This window comes from Rhincodon typus, chromosome 27 (genome assembly GCF_021869965.1).
Source record: "Rhincodon typus isolate 14 chromosome 27, sRhiTyp1.1, whole genome shotgun sequence".
NCBI lineage: Eukaryota > Metazoa > Chordata > Chondrichthyes > Orectolobiformes > Rhincodontidae > Rhincodon > Rhincodon typus.
Window position 1 is genome coordinate 96,637 of NC_063358.1, and position 17,470 is coordinate 114,106.

Sequence of the window (17,470 nt, forward strand, 5' to 3'; positions counted from 1 at the left end):
CAAGTAAAAAATGGATGTGTTTCTGATGAAAAGTGGGATAAAGGGCTGTGAGGAGCAGGCAGGAAAGTGGAGTTGAGACCACGATAAGATCAGCCATGATCATGTTAAATGGTGAAACAGGCTCAAAGGGCTGAATTACCTACTCCTAATTCCTATGTTTATATGTTCATATATTCAAAGCTTACCTCAATGATCAACTTTTTAGTCAGTTCTGAGGAAGGGTCTCTGGACCCAAAACAGTAACTCTGATTTCTATCCACAGATGCTGTCAAACCTGCTGAGTTTTTCCGGCAATTTATGCTTTTGTTTCTTTTAGTTGGCTGTTCTGCTATCTCGGTGCCAAATTTTGCTTTTGAAACTGCTCCTGCGGAGCACCTTGAGATGCTTTGCTACATTGAAGGTAAAATACTGTATTTTTTGTCACATTGCCTCCATGTTCACTGATGTATTTTTATTTTTCCAGCCAGCAATAGTCTGAATTTGCCAAGTAAACTTGTGGGCACAATAATAGCTTTCTCGCATACATTTATTAATGCTAATTCAGTATTGATGGATTTCACCATTTAAGCATGAACCTTTTCTCCATAGAAACTACAGCTAGTCCAGCAAAAGAAAATTGCAGAATGAATCGTTACAAGAATAAGGCATTAAATCCTGAGGAGATGCGTAGGAGGAGGGAGGAAGAAGGGATTCAACTAAGGAAACAAAAGCGAGAGCAACAGGTATGCACCTTGGTTAGTTTAAGTCATTTTATTTCCAACTATTTCAAAGTACACGTTACTGACTAATTGGACCATAGCAACTTAAGCTTGAGTTCAGTGACAAACTGACTTCTACTACTCAAAAATGTTTTGAAAGAATAGGAGAGCTGCACAGTCTACTGATCATTCATTTTCTTGTTTGTGAAGCCTTGTTAGCAGGATGACTCCTGTTTTGTATATGTAACAGTAATCGATTACTCTTGAAATCACTTGATTCTAAAAGTGACATGGCATTGCTTAACAGTTGATTACAAAAAACCTAAGATGTCATGATTAGTTTAGTACTTCTTATTCAGTAAGAAACAATTTTTTAAAACTGATTTTTAATGTAATTACAATGTCATAATTATTTCCTAAAGCTTATTTACAAAATGAAACTGAAAAACCTTGCACATGATAATTGAGATGTTCTTGGGATACTGAATTGTTTCTTTTTGAAACTGTTATGTCATTCTTTTGAAAATTATCCCTTTTGTTTACCATGTTACCAGTTTGGATAACACAAGGTTTTCAAAACATTTATGGAATTGTCACTCATTTAATTTTTGATTTATAAAATGATTTTTTTTTTTGGAACAATGAGCAACAATTTTGATACAAACTATTATTCTTTTCCAGCTATTTAAAAGGAGAAATGTGGAGCTTATAAATGAAGAATTAGCCCTATTTGAAAGCCCTCTCATGGATTCCTATGTCAGTTCAACTGGAGCAGGGGTAGGAGCTATGTGATGGATGACTCCATGTTAATGGATCAGTCCAGTTTGTTTAATCAGTATCTTCATGGTAAAGTTATGGTACTGAATTAACAACTTTGAGTGCAAAAGGAAAACTTGGGAAATTGAAGTCAATAGATTTTTGCAACTTGTAGACTAGCACATGAGGAAATGACTGTCAAAACAGTTGTTGTCATTTAATAGATTGTCGGTGCTATGTGTGGTCTACATAAGACTTCAGTTCATACCACTGATTGACTCATTAATCTCCTAAATCACCCATCAATATATTCACTTCGCTGAGCAATCGTTACTCTTTAAAAATGTCCACCGCCAACAAATCTCCTCAACACTGACTTTAAAAAGTGCAACACTTGTGTTGTAAAATGTCATTTCTTTATTCAATAAAATGCAAAGATGAGCATTAGAAAAGGTGACACTAAAGTTTGAACAATTTTAATTAATCTGGGAAGAGTTCTGATTCAAAAGCATGTTGGTATTAAAAGATAATGGTAAAACATTGAAATTTATACTGATAAGTTGAGTTTTTTTTGTTCCAAACTGATGCAGTTGAATTCAAATAAATGGATAAAACATAATCATAATGCTTGAAATATGTAGATCATGTTTCTTGGTGAACTACTTTATTTGGAGTTTCTGTTCTTTGTGCTTTTTCAGTGCCCAGCTGAATGCAAATCTGACCTTGTAAGGCTTTATAGTTGTAAAAATAGAACATGTTGGAAATACTTGGCATGTCTGCCAGCATCTGTGGAGTAAAAAACAGTTGATGTTTTAGGTCTGAAATGATATCTTTGTTTTTCACCCTACAGATGCTGCCAGATCTGTTGAGTATATCTGGCATTTTCTCTTTTATTGTGGATTTCTGGCATCCAAAGCTTTCCTTATTCTATCACTAAAGTTACTTTCCTGTGAACATTTGTCTTTCTGGATTGTTACGAAAGAACTTGTACTATTTGTATCTTCTAAATTGTATTTTCAATTCAGGAGAGTGTCATCACAAGGGAAATGGTACAGATGCTTTTCTCTGATGATACTGAGCAGCAGCTAGCTACCACTCAAAAATTTCGAAAATTGCTTTCCAAAGGTAATTAAACTTCACTGAAAACTGAAGGAAACATGGGATGAGGTCAAAAGTTGCTCAATGAATGATAGTTGCAGGTCGGTGTCCCCTACAAAATGATTAACTGTCCTTTTAAGGCTCGTAAAAGTGGAAAGCTGGTTAAATTTGATAATTGTTTGTGTTGATGGACCAAGCTTAATAATGGCACCACATGGGAGATTGAACCAGAGCTGCACAAATTCACTTATTTCTAACCATGCCATATGTATTATTATCCGAAGAACTGTAAGTCAAACATTGTTTTCTCTGAAATGACAATTTTCATAACCATAAGATGTCTGTTGTGGAGGAGAAAGCCTTTCTAGCCATTCGTTAATGTAGGTTCCTTACACTAACATTCCTGAACTAATTCCACAACTTCACTTTCTTCACTCAAAAATTTGACTTGAATACAGTTTTTGATTGCACATGGAGTTGTAGCAAATACTCCAGAACCATTTCTTTAAAACAATCCACTGGCCATCAAAACTGCTCTACCATTTAGTAAAATCATGGGTGAACTGATTGTGGCCTTAATTTCACTTCCTTCAGCTTCCTGCTGCACATAATCCTGACTCCCTTGTAGATCAAAGATCTGTCTAACTTCACTTTGAATATTTCAATAATCCAGCCATGAATGCTCTCCTTGGAAGAGAATTCCAAAGGCCAAATACCCTCTGGAAGATGAAATTTCTCCTGGTCTGTCTTTAAATGGGTGATTCCTTATTTTTTTTTAAACTGTGCCCCATTGACGACCACATCAGGAGGATAACCTCAGTCCCTACCCTATCAAACTTGGTCAGAATCTTGTTTATTCTAGTAAAGCAATCTCTCACTGTTCCAAATCCAATGAGTACAAACCCACTCATTCATCATAAAATAATCCCTTCATCCTAGGAGTCCACCTTTTTATAAATCATAGAATCCCAACAGTGTGGAAGCAGGCTATTCGGCCTATTGAGTCCTACACTGACCCTCTGAGCATCCCACCCAGACCCCGTGCCATCCCTGTAACTTTGCATTTCCCATGGCTAATTCACCTAACCTGTACATCGGGTGATTTAGCATGGTCAGTACAACAAATCTGCACATCCTCGGAGTGTGGGAGGAAATCCACACACTGAGAATGAGCAAACTGCACGCAGTCACCCGAGGCTGGAATTGAACTGGGATCCCTGGCGCTGTGAGGCAGCAATGCTAACCACTGAGCCATAGTGTCACCTTCTTCGTATTGCCTCCTGGGCACTGTATCCTTCCCTCAGTAAGGTGACCCAACTACCCAGTATTCGAGGTGCAATTGTACCAATACACTGCCCAGTTGAAGCAAAGCTTCTCTACTTCTGTATTCCATTTCCTTCTTAATTACTTAGTATAAGTGCATCCCAAATTTTTGTATTCACGTGAAAACATCTAGATGCCTCTGGATTGTAGCATTCTGCAAGTATCTCTCCTATTAAGTAATTTGCTTTTCTATTCTTCCTGTTAAAATAGAGGTCATATTTTCCCAGCTTATACTGTATCTGCCAAACTTTTGTGGACTCACTTAACCAGTCTATCTCCTTTTGTAGACTCTTTGTATCCTTCTCTCAACTTGCTTTCTTTCCTATTTGTCAGCAAATTAGCTGCAAAATATTTGGTCCCTTCATTAATCAAGATTATAAAAAGATGAGACTGCCCATTGTTTGGTATCCATGAACTGATTTGCTAAGCTAAATATTACCTGTTTATCCAAAATCCGTTTCCTGTTAACTAATTCTGTCTCTAATATATCACCACCAAAATAATATGGTGTTACCTTGTGAGTAACATTATTATTTAGTACCTTATCAATGCTTTATGGAGACCTAAATGAAGATTCAAGTTTGCATAAGTAACGTGCTCGGACCTGAATGGCGAAGGAACAGTTTGTTTATTTGATATACATGGTCCTGTAGATATTCATTCTGGCTCGTTCGACAGCACCTTTTAAACCCACGACCTCAGGAGGGACAGGGGCAGCAGATATATAGGACCCTGCCACTTTCCCTCTAACTCAAACATCAGCCTGACTTGGAAACCATTCCTTTATTGTCACCGAGTTAAAATCTGTTTCTGTACAATTCAGCAAGTTCACTATGCAGAGTTAATGCATAATTTCTTTTTGTAGACATGTGGCTATATTCACCACTGGCGAATTGCCAGAGCCACAGAAAGCTGCAGGTTAACTTGCTGTCGTCTGAAATAACAGTTTTCCATTTGGGATGGGGTCAGCATTCTATTTCCTCCTGTACACACTCTTAATCTAAAAATTGTAGTTCAACCATAATTCAACCTGAATTGTGCCCCACATGTCAATCATGCCCATTCTTGGTCTCCGTCTCCCTCTCCCTCTCTCGAATCTCCTTTAACTGTACAATGCTCCCAAAGAAAGGATTTAATTCCTCTGGTCATTTCTTTTTAAAATCGAATTTCCTCACTTCAACACTGTTCCTTTTTTTTTTTTTGACCCCTACCTTCAGCCCCCTAAAATCACTTGCTGGAAAGCTCTTCTTCAATCCTACGTCTCTTGATTCCTGACTAGTACTTTTAAACTCTTTCATTCACACTATTTATCAAGATTTTAAACATAATTTATAAGCTGTTATTAGATTTGTAATCTTTATTTTGCAGTGAACATATGTGGATGGCCTTGAAATGTTTGCTTTTTTAAAACACAGTTATGAGTGGGTTTGAGATGTGCATGGTCTTTCTATCTAATCGCATTACTCGACTGGTTACAAAAAGTTAAATGTTTTACCCAGTTACAGACATGGTTATTTATATACTTTACATTAAGTTTTGCGTAACAAGGTACATCAGCCTGGCCCCTCAACAGCAAAATTATTGGCTATTATAAAAACCAGTCTTATTTAACAAATATGCAATGTTAATGCTAATACAGTTGACTAACTTAGAGTTTGAAGTATGAAAATTTAAACATCTATACTTCTAAGTAACCCAATTGATGTATGCACACACACCAGGTAAAGGAAATTTTAAAGAAATTTACCCTGCAGAAATCAACACTGTCCAAAATAGTTGTTAATCTTAGAGAATAGAAGTATATAATATGAAATGTTTCAGAGCTTTGAGTCCAGTGTCCTGATACACGCAGATGAGTGCAGCTGGAAGTCACTATTGTCTCTGCGCTGTTCAAATATACTTAGTTCATGCAATGTCTGGATCAAGTCGTCCTAACAGTCTTTCAGGAAGAATAGCTGTTTTGATTTTTTTTTTCCCCAGCTCTTGCCCAGGATACTTAAAGGTTTTTCGGAAATTTGGCAAATACTGGGAATGGGGGTCTTATCTCTTCACAGACTATGCCCCAGCTGAACTCCAAACAGTACCATAATAGCCACATTTCTGACAATCATAAACTCAGACATGTGACTTCCTGTAAATCCAAGCAGTTAACTTAAGTCACGTAGCTTTCAGTAAGTATCTTTTTTAACAAGAGTCCTACAGTGCACCCTCAGTGAATCTTAAAAATAGAGATCCGGGTATCTTCTCAGTACTCCAAATGAACCAATTTTCATAATTCTAAATATAAATTATTGCTATCATCCAATTACTGCAATTAGACATTAATTCTTGAATAATGCATGAGAATTTGATGTTGTTTAATAAATTACGTTTCATAATTCACAATGTAGAGAAAGGGGGGAAAAGCATTCTTTTGTAACTAATCTTTGTCAGTATTCACCAGAACATATTCACGTACAGTAAGAGGACAGCCTGTTGCATTCTTGTGAAGTCTTAAGCCAGTTTCCTATTTTATTCATTCATGGGTTATGGGTGTTGCTGGAAAGACCAGCATTAATTGCCGACAGAACTGCCTGTAAGCTGCATGGATGTGCACCTTGCAGCTGATCCAAGGTTTTGTGCACGTCAGTTGGTGCCAGCATTGACTTCAGTTCCAGGATTCTTTGCTATGCAGAGGCAATGCTGACTGCCTATCCACTGTTTTGCCACACATCAGTTTCCTTTTTCCTTCTAAATGGTGAATGTTACTGCTTTAGTAGTATTATGATAGTCCACATTTACCACTTTCAATTTTTAACATCAATCATTTGAGTGTTATAGTGGATGCCTTTGAACTAAAACCATTTTTTTTTTAATTTAAATGGATAAATGTTGACCTAAAATTGTTGCTATGATGACCTAACCATAGATCGAGGCACGTAGAATAAACAAAGACATCTGTTTTGAAATGAATGTTTTATCTAAAGATATTGAAACAAGTCAGTGCGAAAAAAAATTGCATCTTCTTTTGTCAATTATTCAGGGGATGTGGGCTTTGCGGGTTGAGCCAGCAATTATTGTCCATCTCTAGTTATCCTTAAGAAGTTAACTTGGTGACAGTAAAAGAATGGTTTCCAAGTCAGGGTGATGTTTGAGTTAGAGGGAAAGTGGCAGGGTCCTATATATCTGCTGCCCTTGTCCCTCCTGAGGTCGTGGGTTTAAAAGGTGCTGTCAAAGGAGCCAGAATGAATATTTGCAATGCATCTTAGACTCCCATAGCACAGAAGAGGCCTTTGGGTCTGCGCCAACTTCACTACGCTAGTCCCACTTTCGAGAGAGTGGCCCATAGCCTTGAATGTTATGAAATTTCACATGCTCGTCCATATTCTTGTTAAAGGTTGTGAGATTTCCTGCCTTGTTGGTCACGTTGTGGACAGTGCGGAGGGCTGTTCTAGGTTACAAAGGGACGTTGATAGAATGCAGAGCTGGGCTGAGAAGTGGCAGATGGAGTTTAACCCTGAAAAGTGTGAGGTGATTCATTTTGGCAGGACAAACTTGAAAGCAGAATACAGGGGTAACAGAAAGATTCTTGGCAGTGTGGAGGAGCAGAGGGATCTTGGGGTTCATGTTCACAGTTCCCTGAAAGCTGCCACCCAGGTGGATAGAGTTGTTAAGAAGGTGTATGGTGTGTTAGCTTTCATTAATAGAGAGATTGAGTTCAAGAGCCGTGAAGTTATGCTCCAGCTATACAAAAGCCTGGTTCGGCCACATCTGGAGTATTGTGTCCAGTTCTGGTCGCCTCATTACAGGAAAGATGTGGAAGCGTTGGAAAAGGTGCAGAGGAGATTTACCAGGATGTTGCCTGGAATGGAGGGAAGGTCTTACGAGGAAAGGTTGAGAGAGCTCGGGCTTTTCTCTTTAGAACGACGAAGGATGAGAGGTGACTTGATAGAGGTGTACAAAATGATCAGAGGTATAGATAGAGTAGACAGCCAGAGACTTTTTCCTCGGGTGGAGGTAGTTTTAAAGTGAAAGGAGGTAGATATCAGGGAGAGGTAGGTTCTTTACTCAGAGAGTGGTAGGGGCGTGGAATGCATTGCCAGAGAGGGTAGTGGAGTCGGCCACATTAGAGGCATTTAAGCAGCTATTAGATAGGCATATGGATGATAGTATAAGGTGGCGGTGGAGGTTAGATAGATCTTAGGTTTTGGGTAAAAGTTCGGCACAACATTGTGGGCCGAAGGGCCTGTACTGTGCTGTACTGTTCTATGTTCTGTGTTCAACTATTCTCCCAGGCAGTGCATTCCAGATTCCCACCACCTCTGGATGAAAAGGTTTTCCTCAAATCCACTCCAGATCTTTTATGTTTCTTTTCACCTTAAAAGTATGCTTCCTCATTGCCCCTTCCACTAAAGGGAGCAACGGTTTCCTATCCATCTGGTCCATGCCGCTCATAATCTTATTCACTTTTATCAGGTTCCCCTCAGCTTCTTGTGCTCTAAAGCAAACAATATCCAACCTCTCTTCATAATAAAATGCTTCCAGTCCATTCTGGTAATTATCCTTTGCATCCCTCTGGTGCTATCACATGCTTCCTATAATGTGGCAACCAGAACTACACACCATACTCCAGCTGTGACCTAGCCAAGTTTGTACCGTTCCAACATAAACTAACTGCCCTTATAATCTTTGCCATAACTGACAAAGGCAAGTATCCTGTATATCGTCTTAACAACCCTGTTAACCTGTTCTGCTGTCTTAAGGAATCGATGGACCAGCATCACAAGTGCCCTTTGTTCCTCTGAGCTTTCTAGTGTCCTGCCATTCATTAAATACTCACTTGCCTTGTTATGTCTTCCAAAATGCACCACCTCACACTTTTCAGTGTTAATTTCCATCTGCCACTGATCTGCGCATCTATTCAATCCATCTATATCTTCCTGTAAGACTTTCCTTACTGCAAGCTTAATTATCTTCTCTTTAAACCACCCTCCCCCTCCCAAACCTTCTCATCTGTATTGTCTATAACATATATCACAAACAATAAGGGACGCAGCACTGATCCCTGTGGAATGGCATTGGACAGTGGCCTCCAGTCACACAAACGGCCTTCTATCACCACACTGTCTTCTACCGCTAAGCCAATTTTAGTTCTGTTTTGCCAAGTTACCCTAGATCCCATGTGTTTTTACCTTCATCAGTCTCCTAAGTGGAAACTTTCCAAGGGCTTTGCTGAAATCCGTATAAACTACATCAATTGCATTACCCTCATCTGCACACCTGGCCATGTCCCTAAAAATTGAAATATGCTAGATATGTGCTTCCTCTGATAAAGCTGTTCTGACTACCCCTGTTCAAACCTTGCCTCTCCAAATGGAAATTAACTCTTTCCTTCAGAATTTTCTCTGTTTCCCTACTACTGATATGGGACTCCCTCATTTATCCCTACCACCTTTGTTAAAAGTGGAACCACGTCGGCTGTACTCCAGTCCTCTGGCAGCTTCCCTTTGGCTAGAGAGGAATTAGAAATTTGGGTCAGAGCCCCTGAAATTTCCACCCTTGCCTCCCACAGCAGCCCAGGATACCATTCATCCGGACCTGGGTGTCTGTCCACTTTTAACCAAAACCTCCTGTACCCACTCGATCTATATGTCAATCTGTTCAAGAACCTCAGAGTCATTGTCCCTGAACCTTCTACCTACATTCTCCTCCTCCTGCATGAAGACAGATGTGAAGTGCATCTTGCAGATGATGATGCACATTACTGCTACTGAGTGTAACCACTGGAGTTGGGGTTTGGGGGAATGATGTGGATATGATGCCAGTCAAGTGGGCTGCTTTGTCCTGGATTGATTGTTCTGTTTGGCCTCCTCCCATGAGTCATTTGATTATCCACCAACATTGCCTACTGGTTGTGGCTCTCCAGCCTTGCCTTGATCTGATCCATTAGTTGTGAAATGGTTGGCAAATGGAGTATAATGTGGGAAAATATGAAGTTGTTAATTTTGTAAGGGAGAACAAAACAGTATTATTTAAAATTTAAAAAGCTGCAACACAAATGGACTTGAGTGCTTATGCACAAAACACAAAGCTAGCACATAAGTACAGCAGATAATCAGGAAGGCCAGTGGAATGTTGGTCCTCATTTCAAGGAGTTGGAATGTGAGAGTAGGGAGGTCCTAGTGCATTTGTACAAGATGTTGATAAGGCCAATTCTGGAATACTGTGAGCAGTTTTGGTCCCCTTATTTAATCAAAGATATTTCATTGAAGACAGTTGAGAGAAGGTTCACAAGGATGATGCTTGATATGGAGGGCTTGTCTTTTGAGCAAAAGGTAAACATGCTGTATTCATTAGAATGAGAAGTGATCTCATTGAAACATAAAGAATTCTTAAGGGACTTGGCAGGGTAAACACTAAGAGGATGTTTTTCCCTTATGGGAGAGTCTAGGAGCAGATGGCATTGTCCCAGAATTAAGAGGCAGTAATTTTAAGACTGAGATGAGGAGGAATTTCTTCTCTCATACTGTTGAGTGTCTTTGGAACTCTGCCCCATAGTTCTCTATGGTAACGAGTCCTTGCGTATATTTAAGACTGGGACAGACAGATTCTTGATCAGTGAGCGAATCAAGGGTTATGGGAAAAGAGCAGGAAAGTGGACGTGAAGAGTATTGAAACAGCCATGATCCTATTGAATGGTAGAGCAGATTCGAGGGGCTGAACAGCCTACTCCTGTTCCTGTTTCTTATGGTCTTCTGTTCGGCACACAAAAAACAGGCCAAATCCAACCTGATCAATTACCATCCTGTCAGTCTACTCTCAATCATCAGTTTCATTCTTTTTCCAAGACTTTTTGGCAGTTTGATGCAACTAGCTGCATTCTGTCTAATTTATTTTTCCTTCTATGCAGACCTCCCAAGGTCTAAAACTGGAAGTATATATGTCAGGAGGCCAGCCTGTGTGCAGCCACATGTTTCTGCAGCCTAGGGGGAATGTTGTAACTGAGCGGTTTGCTGGGCCATTTGATTTGATTGATTATTGTCATGTACCAACATACAATGAAAAGTATTGTTTTGCACGCTAACCAGACATAAGTTCAAGGTGAGAGGGGAAAGATTTAAAAAGGACCTGAAGAGTAACTTTTTCACACAGAGGGTGGTGCATGTATGGAATGAGCTGCCAGAGGAAGTGGTGGAGGTGGGGTACAATCACAACATTTAAAAGGCATCTGGATGGATATTTGAATAAGAAGGGTTTAGAGGGGTATGGGCCAAATGCTGGCAGATGGGACTAAGTCACATTGAGATTACTGGTTGGTATGGATAAGTTGGACTGAAGGGTCTGTTTCCATGCTGTATGACTCTAACTCTCTGACTCTAAATCATACCTTACATAAGTTAAGGGGCGACACAGTGGCTCAGTGGTTAGCACTGTTGCCTCACAGCGTCAGCCGCCCAGGTTCAATTCCACCCTCGGGCGACTGTGTGGAGTTTGCACATTCTCCCTGTGTCTGTGTGCGTTTCCTCCCACAGTCCAAAGATTTGCAGGTTAGGTGGATTGGCCATGCTAAATTGCCCGTAGTGTTCAGGGATGTGTAGCTTAGGTGGGTTATAGGAGGATGGGTCTGGATAGGATGCTCTAAGGGTCAATGTGGACTTGTTGGCCCGAAGGATCTGTTTCCACACTATAGGGATTCTTTGATTCTATAATCTATGATAATTCATCAGGGTATTAGAACAGAATGTTGAATATGGTGTTCCCGCTACAGTGAAGATGCGGAACAAGATCAGCTCAAACAAATGAGAGGTCTGTTTGTAAGGCTGATATCAGCCGGGAAGAAGTTGCCCTTAAATCTGTTGGTACATGTTTTCAAACTCTTGTATCTGCTGCCCGATGGAAGAGAGTACAACTGGGGTGGGAGGGGTCTTTGATTATGTTGGCTGCTCTCCCAAAGCAGCAGGAAGTATAGACCGATTCAATGGGAGGAAGGCTGGTTTTCATGATGAATTAGGCTGCATTCACAGTTCTCTGTAATTTCTTAGTCTTGGTTAGAGCAGTTGCCATACCAAGCTGCAAAGCATATGGATAAGCTGCTTTCTATGATGCATCCATAAAAATTGGTAAGAGTCATTGTGGACGTGCTGAATTTCCTCAGCCTTCTGAGGACATTGAGATGTTGGTTGTTTCCTTGACTGTAGCGTTGACATGGATAGGTTGTTGGTGAAACTTACTCCTAGGAACTTGAAGCTCTTGACCACCTCCACCTCAGCACTATCGATACAGACACGTCCTCCACTTTGCTTCCAGAAGTTGATGAGCTTTATTTTGCTGAGATTGAGGGAGAGGTTGCTGTCTTTACATCATGCCATTAAGCTATCTATATCTTTCTTGTACTCTGGCTTGTTGTTGTTTGAGATCCAACTCACTTCAGTGGTGTCATCAACAAATTTGTAAATGGAGTGGAGCTGAATTTGGCCACAGGGCGCTTAAGAAACAACCACATTTCACACTACTTTGATCATTTCACATATTGGGAGATGAAAAGTTACGTTACACAGCTTTGAACGACAGTGAAATTATTGTCCAAATACGTACCAAACTATATTCGAAGCAGTGTCTTGATAGAGCAGCAGAGAGAAGATAAATAGATTTGTCAGCAAGAACTGGAAGGACCGTACTCTCATCCCCATTCTTAACATTTTGAGAAAAGCAGCCAGTGTTACAACGCTGGAAATCAAGCCCCGCTATTCCTGGAGTTGTCTCAAATTAAAGACTTTGTGCAAATTTCCCCAATTTACCTGACTTTCAGACAGAAAACCTGAACAAGGTATCTGTGCAGAACAAGAATCGCTATTTATTAGAAGTAATCAAGGCATTAAAAGTATTAAAACATTATTAAAAGTAAGAGTCTAACTATAGTTAAACGGTTATGAATCTTCAGTGTGTAATATTCCTAATTAAAACTCTGATCCCAATATAAATTCCCCCGTAAGTGCACAGACCAACAATTAGAGGGGGAAAACTAGCAAGAGTTCAGAAACCTTTGTTCTCAGGTACTGTTGTTGAGATGATTTTTATGACTCCTTTGCTGGCCAGATTATTGCATTAATTGTCTCTATCCAGATGCTTCCACTGTTTGGTAAGAAACGTAGTATAGGACTTTGGTTTGACCACATTTGGAATACTGCGTACAGTTCTGGTCGCCACATTACCAAAAGGACGTGGATGCTTTGGAGACGGTGCAGAAGAGGTTCACCAGGATGTTGCCTGGTATGGAGGGTGCTAGCTATGAAGAGAGGTTGAGTAGATTAGAATTATTTACATTAGAAAGACGGAGGTTGAGGGGGGACCTGATTGAGGTCTACAAAATCATGAGAGGTATTGACAGGGTGCATAGCAAGAAGCTTTTTCCCAGAGTGGGGTCTCAATTACTAGAGGTCACGATTTCAAGGTGAGGGGGGTAAAGTTTAAGGGAGATATGTGTGGAAAGTTCTTTACACAGAGGGTGGTGGGTGCCTGGAACGCGTTGCTAGCGGAGATGGTAGAGGCGGGCACGATAACGTCATTTAAGATGTATCTAGACAGATAGATGAATGGGCAGGGAGCAGAGGGGTACAGATCCTTGGAAAATGGGCAACAGGTTTAGATAGAGGATCTGGGTCGGCGCAGGCTTGGAGGGCCGAAGGACCTGTTCCTGTGCTGTAATTTTCTTTGTTCTTCATTCTTTGTAGGGTGGATGGTTCCCTTATAAAAAGTTTCTGATTATCAGTTAAAAGTTGCAGCAAACAACAGCTGTTGTAGGGAAGATAAACTGGTTTTCTTCAGGCTTACAGTTAATACAGTATAGAGAGCTGGGAAAGAACTGAACATTTCTCTCTCTCACCCTCTCACTCTCTCTCACTCACTCTCTCTCTCTCTCTCTCTCTCTCTCTCTCTCTCTCTCTCTCACTCTCACTTTCTCTCTGTAACCTGTTCCCCGTTGCAAGCTGTTAAAGAGTTAGCGTCATTCTGCATGGAAACAGACACCTTGGTCCAACCCGTCCACGCTGACCATCCCAATCTGACCTAGTCCCATTTACCAGCATTCAGCCCATATCCCTTTAAATCCTTCCCGTTCATGTACCTATCCAGATGTCTTTTAAATGTTGTAATTGTACCCACTTCAACCACTTCCTCTGGCAGCTCATTCCATGCACACACTGTCTGAAAAAGCTGCCTCTCGGGTCCTTTTTAAATTTTTCCCCTCCCATTGTAAACTTGTGCCCCCTAGTTTTGGACTCCCTCACCCTGGGAAAAAAGTCTTGGCTATTCACCTATCCATGCCCCTCATGATTTTTTAAACCTCTGTAAGGTCACCCCTCGGCCTCCGATGCTCCATGGTGAGAACCAATCACACAGTTGTTGACAGACAAAAAGGACTTTGTCATTGATAATCCATAGACAAATCAATTTATTATTGCCTGGGTTATACCCCCTTGGCTCCAAATTGTCTGCTGCTCAACTTCAATTACTGCTTGTTCAAACAAGGGCAGCACGGTGGCTCCGTGGTTAGCACTGCTACCTCACAGCACCAGGGACCTAGGTTCGATTCCAGCCTCAGGCAACTGTCTGTGTCGAGTTTACACGTTCTACTTGGGTTTCCTCCAGGTGCTCCGGTTTCTTTCCACAGTCCAAAGATGTGCAGGTTGGGTGGATTGGCCATGATGAAATTGTCCATCGTGTTGAGGGATGTGTAGGCTAGGTGGATTAGCCAGGGTAGATGTGGGTTTATGGGATACGATGCGGCATGCTGGGTCTGGGTGGAATGCTCTTCAGAAAGTCATTTGAGACTTGATGAGCCAAATGACCTCATTTCACACTGTAGGAATTCTAATTGTTTATGTGTGTAATGGGTGTCAGGTTACTTGCTTTCAAAACTGTAGAGACCCTCTCAGACACTGGTTTTAAAACCGCTGTTTCTCATTTCAGTCGCCAGCTTGTGAAAAAGACTATGTTAAAAATAGTCCTTACATAAGTGAGAAAGCAAATTGGGGAGACACCCATGTAGAGCACAACCAGTTTCTGATGTACTTTTGTAGCTGCAGTGGTTTATTATGGATTGTCCAGTAAGTTTCCAGTAAATTGAGATACTCCAGGATTTGGTAAAGGATTTAACAATGGTAATGGTATTGGATGTCATCTAGTGACAACTGGATTCTGCCTTGTTGGAGACGATCATTACGTACCTCAAGAGTTGCCCATGTCAAGCTCCCTATTAATATCAACTGCTTCATTGCTGAGTTGCAAGTGGTCACTGCAATCATTAAAGAACGTTGAGGGAGGATCGTTGAAGCAGCTCAAGGCAGTCGGCCTTTGATATCAAGGCAATATTTGATGGAATGTGGTATCAAGGACCTCTAGCAATACTGTTGCCAATGGAAATCAGAATAGGGGGAAGGAATACCTCCACAGTTTAGAGTCATACCTGACAAAAGGAAGATGGTTATGGTTTTTAGAGGTCAGTCAGCTCAGCTACAGGACACCTGCAAGAGATCCTCACGGATTTCTTAGAGATCTTGTCTGACCAATTTGAGGTTTTTGAAAAGGTGATTAAGTATATTGATAATGGTAGTGTGTTGGATGTGTTTTACATGGGCTTCAGTAAGGCATTTAACAAGGTCCCACATGGAAGGCTGTTCCAAATGGTAAGAGTCCATGGAATCTAAGGTAGGTTGGCAAACTGGATCAAAAGTGGCTTACAAATTAGGAAGCAAAGTGATGGTGGAAGCCTGAGATCAGTGATGTCAAACAGGGATCGGTACTGGGGCCCTTGCCAGTGTGTATATTAATGACCTGGATATGGCTGTTGAAGGTATAATTGGGAAGTTTGGTGGTGTTAGTGAAGCGGATGTTTTCTGGCTGCAGTCTGATATTGATCAATTGGTAAATTGGGCAGAGCAATGGAAGGTGAAATTTAATCCCAATAAGTGTGATGTGTAGTATTTTGGGAGGTCTGATCAGGGAAGGACACGCACAATGAATGATAGGCCCCTGGGTAGTAATGAGGAACAAAGGGACCTTTGTATACAAATCCATAGGTTCCTGAAGGTGTCAGCACAGGTAGACAGGATGGTGAAGAAGACAGCATTTGGAATGCTTGCCTTCATTAGCCGGGGCATAGAAAATAGAAGTGAGGAAGTCTTGTTACAACTTTGCAGAGCATTAGATAGGCCATGGATGGAATACCATGTGCTGTTCTGGTTGCCACACTAACAGAAGGACATGATTGCAGTGGAGAGGGTACAGAGCAGATTTACCAGAATATTGCATAGCATGGAAAGTCTCAGCTATGAGAAGAGACTGGATAGGCTGGGTTTGTTGTCCTTGGAGTACAGGAGGCTGAAGGGGGATTTGATTTAGGTATACAAAATTAAGAGATGTGTAGACAGGATATGTTTGTAAGAGTTTCTTCCTCGCAGTAGACATGTCTAAGAACAGATGACCTAAGCTTAAGGTGAGGAGCAAGTACTTTAAGGGAGATCTGAAGAAAATTATTTTCGCCCAGGTAGGTATATGAATGTGCTGCCAAGGAGAATACTTCAGGCAAGTACTGTGTCAACATTTAGGAAGTACCTGGATGCGTACTTAAAATGCCAGGGCATTGTAGGCTATGGGATTAGTGTAGTTAGTGGATATGAATTGGTTCGGTGAATCGGCCAAGATGATGTTTAATGTGGATAAGTGTGAGGCTATCCATTTTGGTCAGAGGAATAGAAATGCAACTTATTGACTAAATGGAAAGAAGCTTCAGAGTACTTCTGGGTATCCTAATCTATGAATCACAGAAAACTAGTATGCAGGTACAGCAGGTGGTAATGAAGGCAAATGGAATTTTGGCATTTATTGCTCAAGGAATAGAGTATAAAAGTAGGGGAATGTTGCTACAACTGTATTTGGCATTGAGACTATACCTGAGTATCGTGTACCATTTTGATCCCCTTACTTGAGGGATTTAGTTGTATTGAAGGCAGTTCAGAAGTGGTTCGCTAGATTTGATTCCAGAGAGGAGGAGTTTGTCTTATTGTTGAGCAGTTTAAGCCCATATTCTCTGAAGTTTAGAAGAATGAAAGGAAATCTAATTGAGGTATATAAGATGCTAAGGAGATTGACAAAGCAGATATAGAAAGAATGTTTCCCCATCCAGGGCAATCTAGAACGAGAGGTCATAGTTTTAAGGTAAGGAGTAGCAGATTTAAAACTGAAATGAGGGCAAATTACTTCTCTCAAAAGGTCATGAATCTGTGAAATTCAATCCCCCAGACTGTGGAATATTGAGTAACTTTAACGAGGAGATAGGCAGACAGACTTATTTAAATCAGTAAATGATTGAAAGTTTATGAAGAGCAGGCAGGATTAGATCAGTCATGATTGTGTCAAATTGCAGAGCAGGCTTGAGGGACTGAATTGGCTACTTCTGCTCCTAGTTCTTATGTTCTTTATAGGGCTTCAGCTCTATACCTAGATTTCTGATTGGACCTGAAGTGCTTTTTGCACTGTTCAGTGCCCTCAGTAAATTCTTGATTGCAATAAATGAATAGGATAAAAATAGAGACAACAAGGTGCAGGGCTGGATGAAC

The 17,470-nt window shown here is 40.7% G+C and overlaps 1 protein-coding gene across 1 annotated transcript in view; it reads left to right on the forward strand.

Annotated features, from left to right (window-relative positions):
- Positions 1 to 569: 569 nt before the first annotated feature.
- LOC109938050 (importin subunit alpha-7-like) overlaps positions 570 to 17,470 on the forward strand; it is a 70,608-nt gene continuing 53,707 nt past the window's right edge. Inside the window, exons 1-4 of the mRNA XM_048612900.1 lie at positions 570 to 722; positions 1,380 to 1,475; positions 2,480 to 2,579; positions 15,706 to 15,776. Of these exons, the coding sequence (XP_048468857.1) occupies positions 570 to 722; positions 1,380 to 1,475; positions 2,480 to 2,579; positions 15,706 to 15,776 (420 nt within the window). The remainder of the gene's footprint in view (positions 723 to 1,379; positions 1,476 to 2,479; positions 2,580 to 15,705; positions 15,777 to 17,470) is intronic.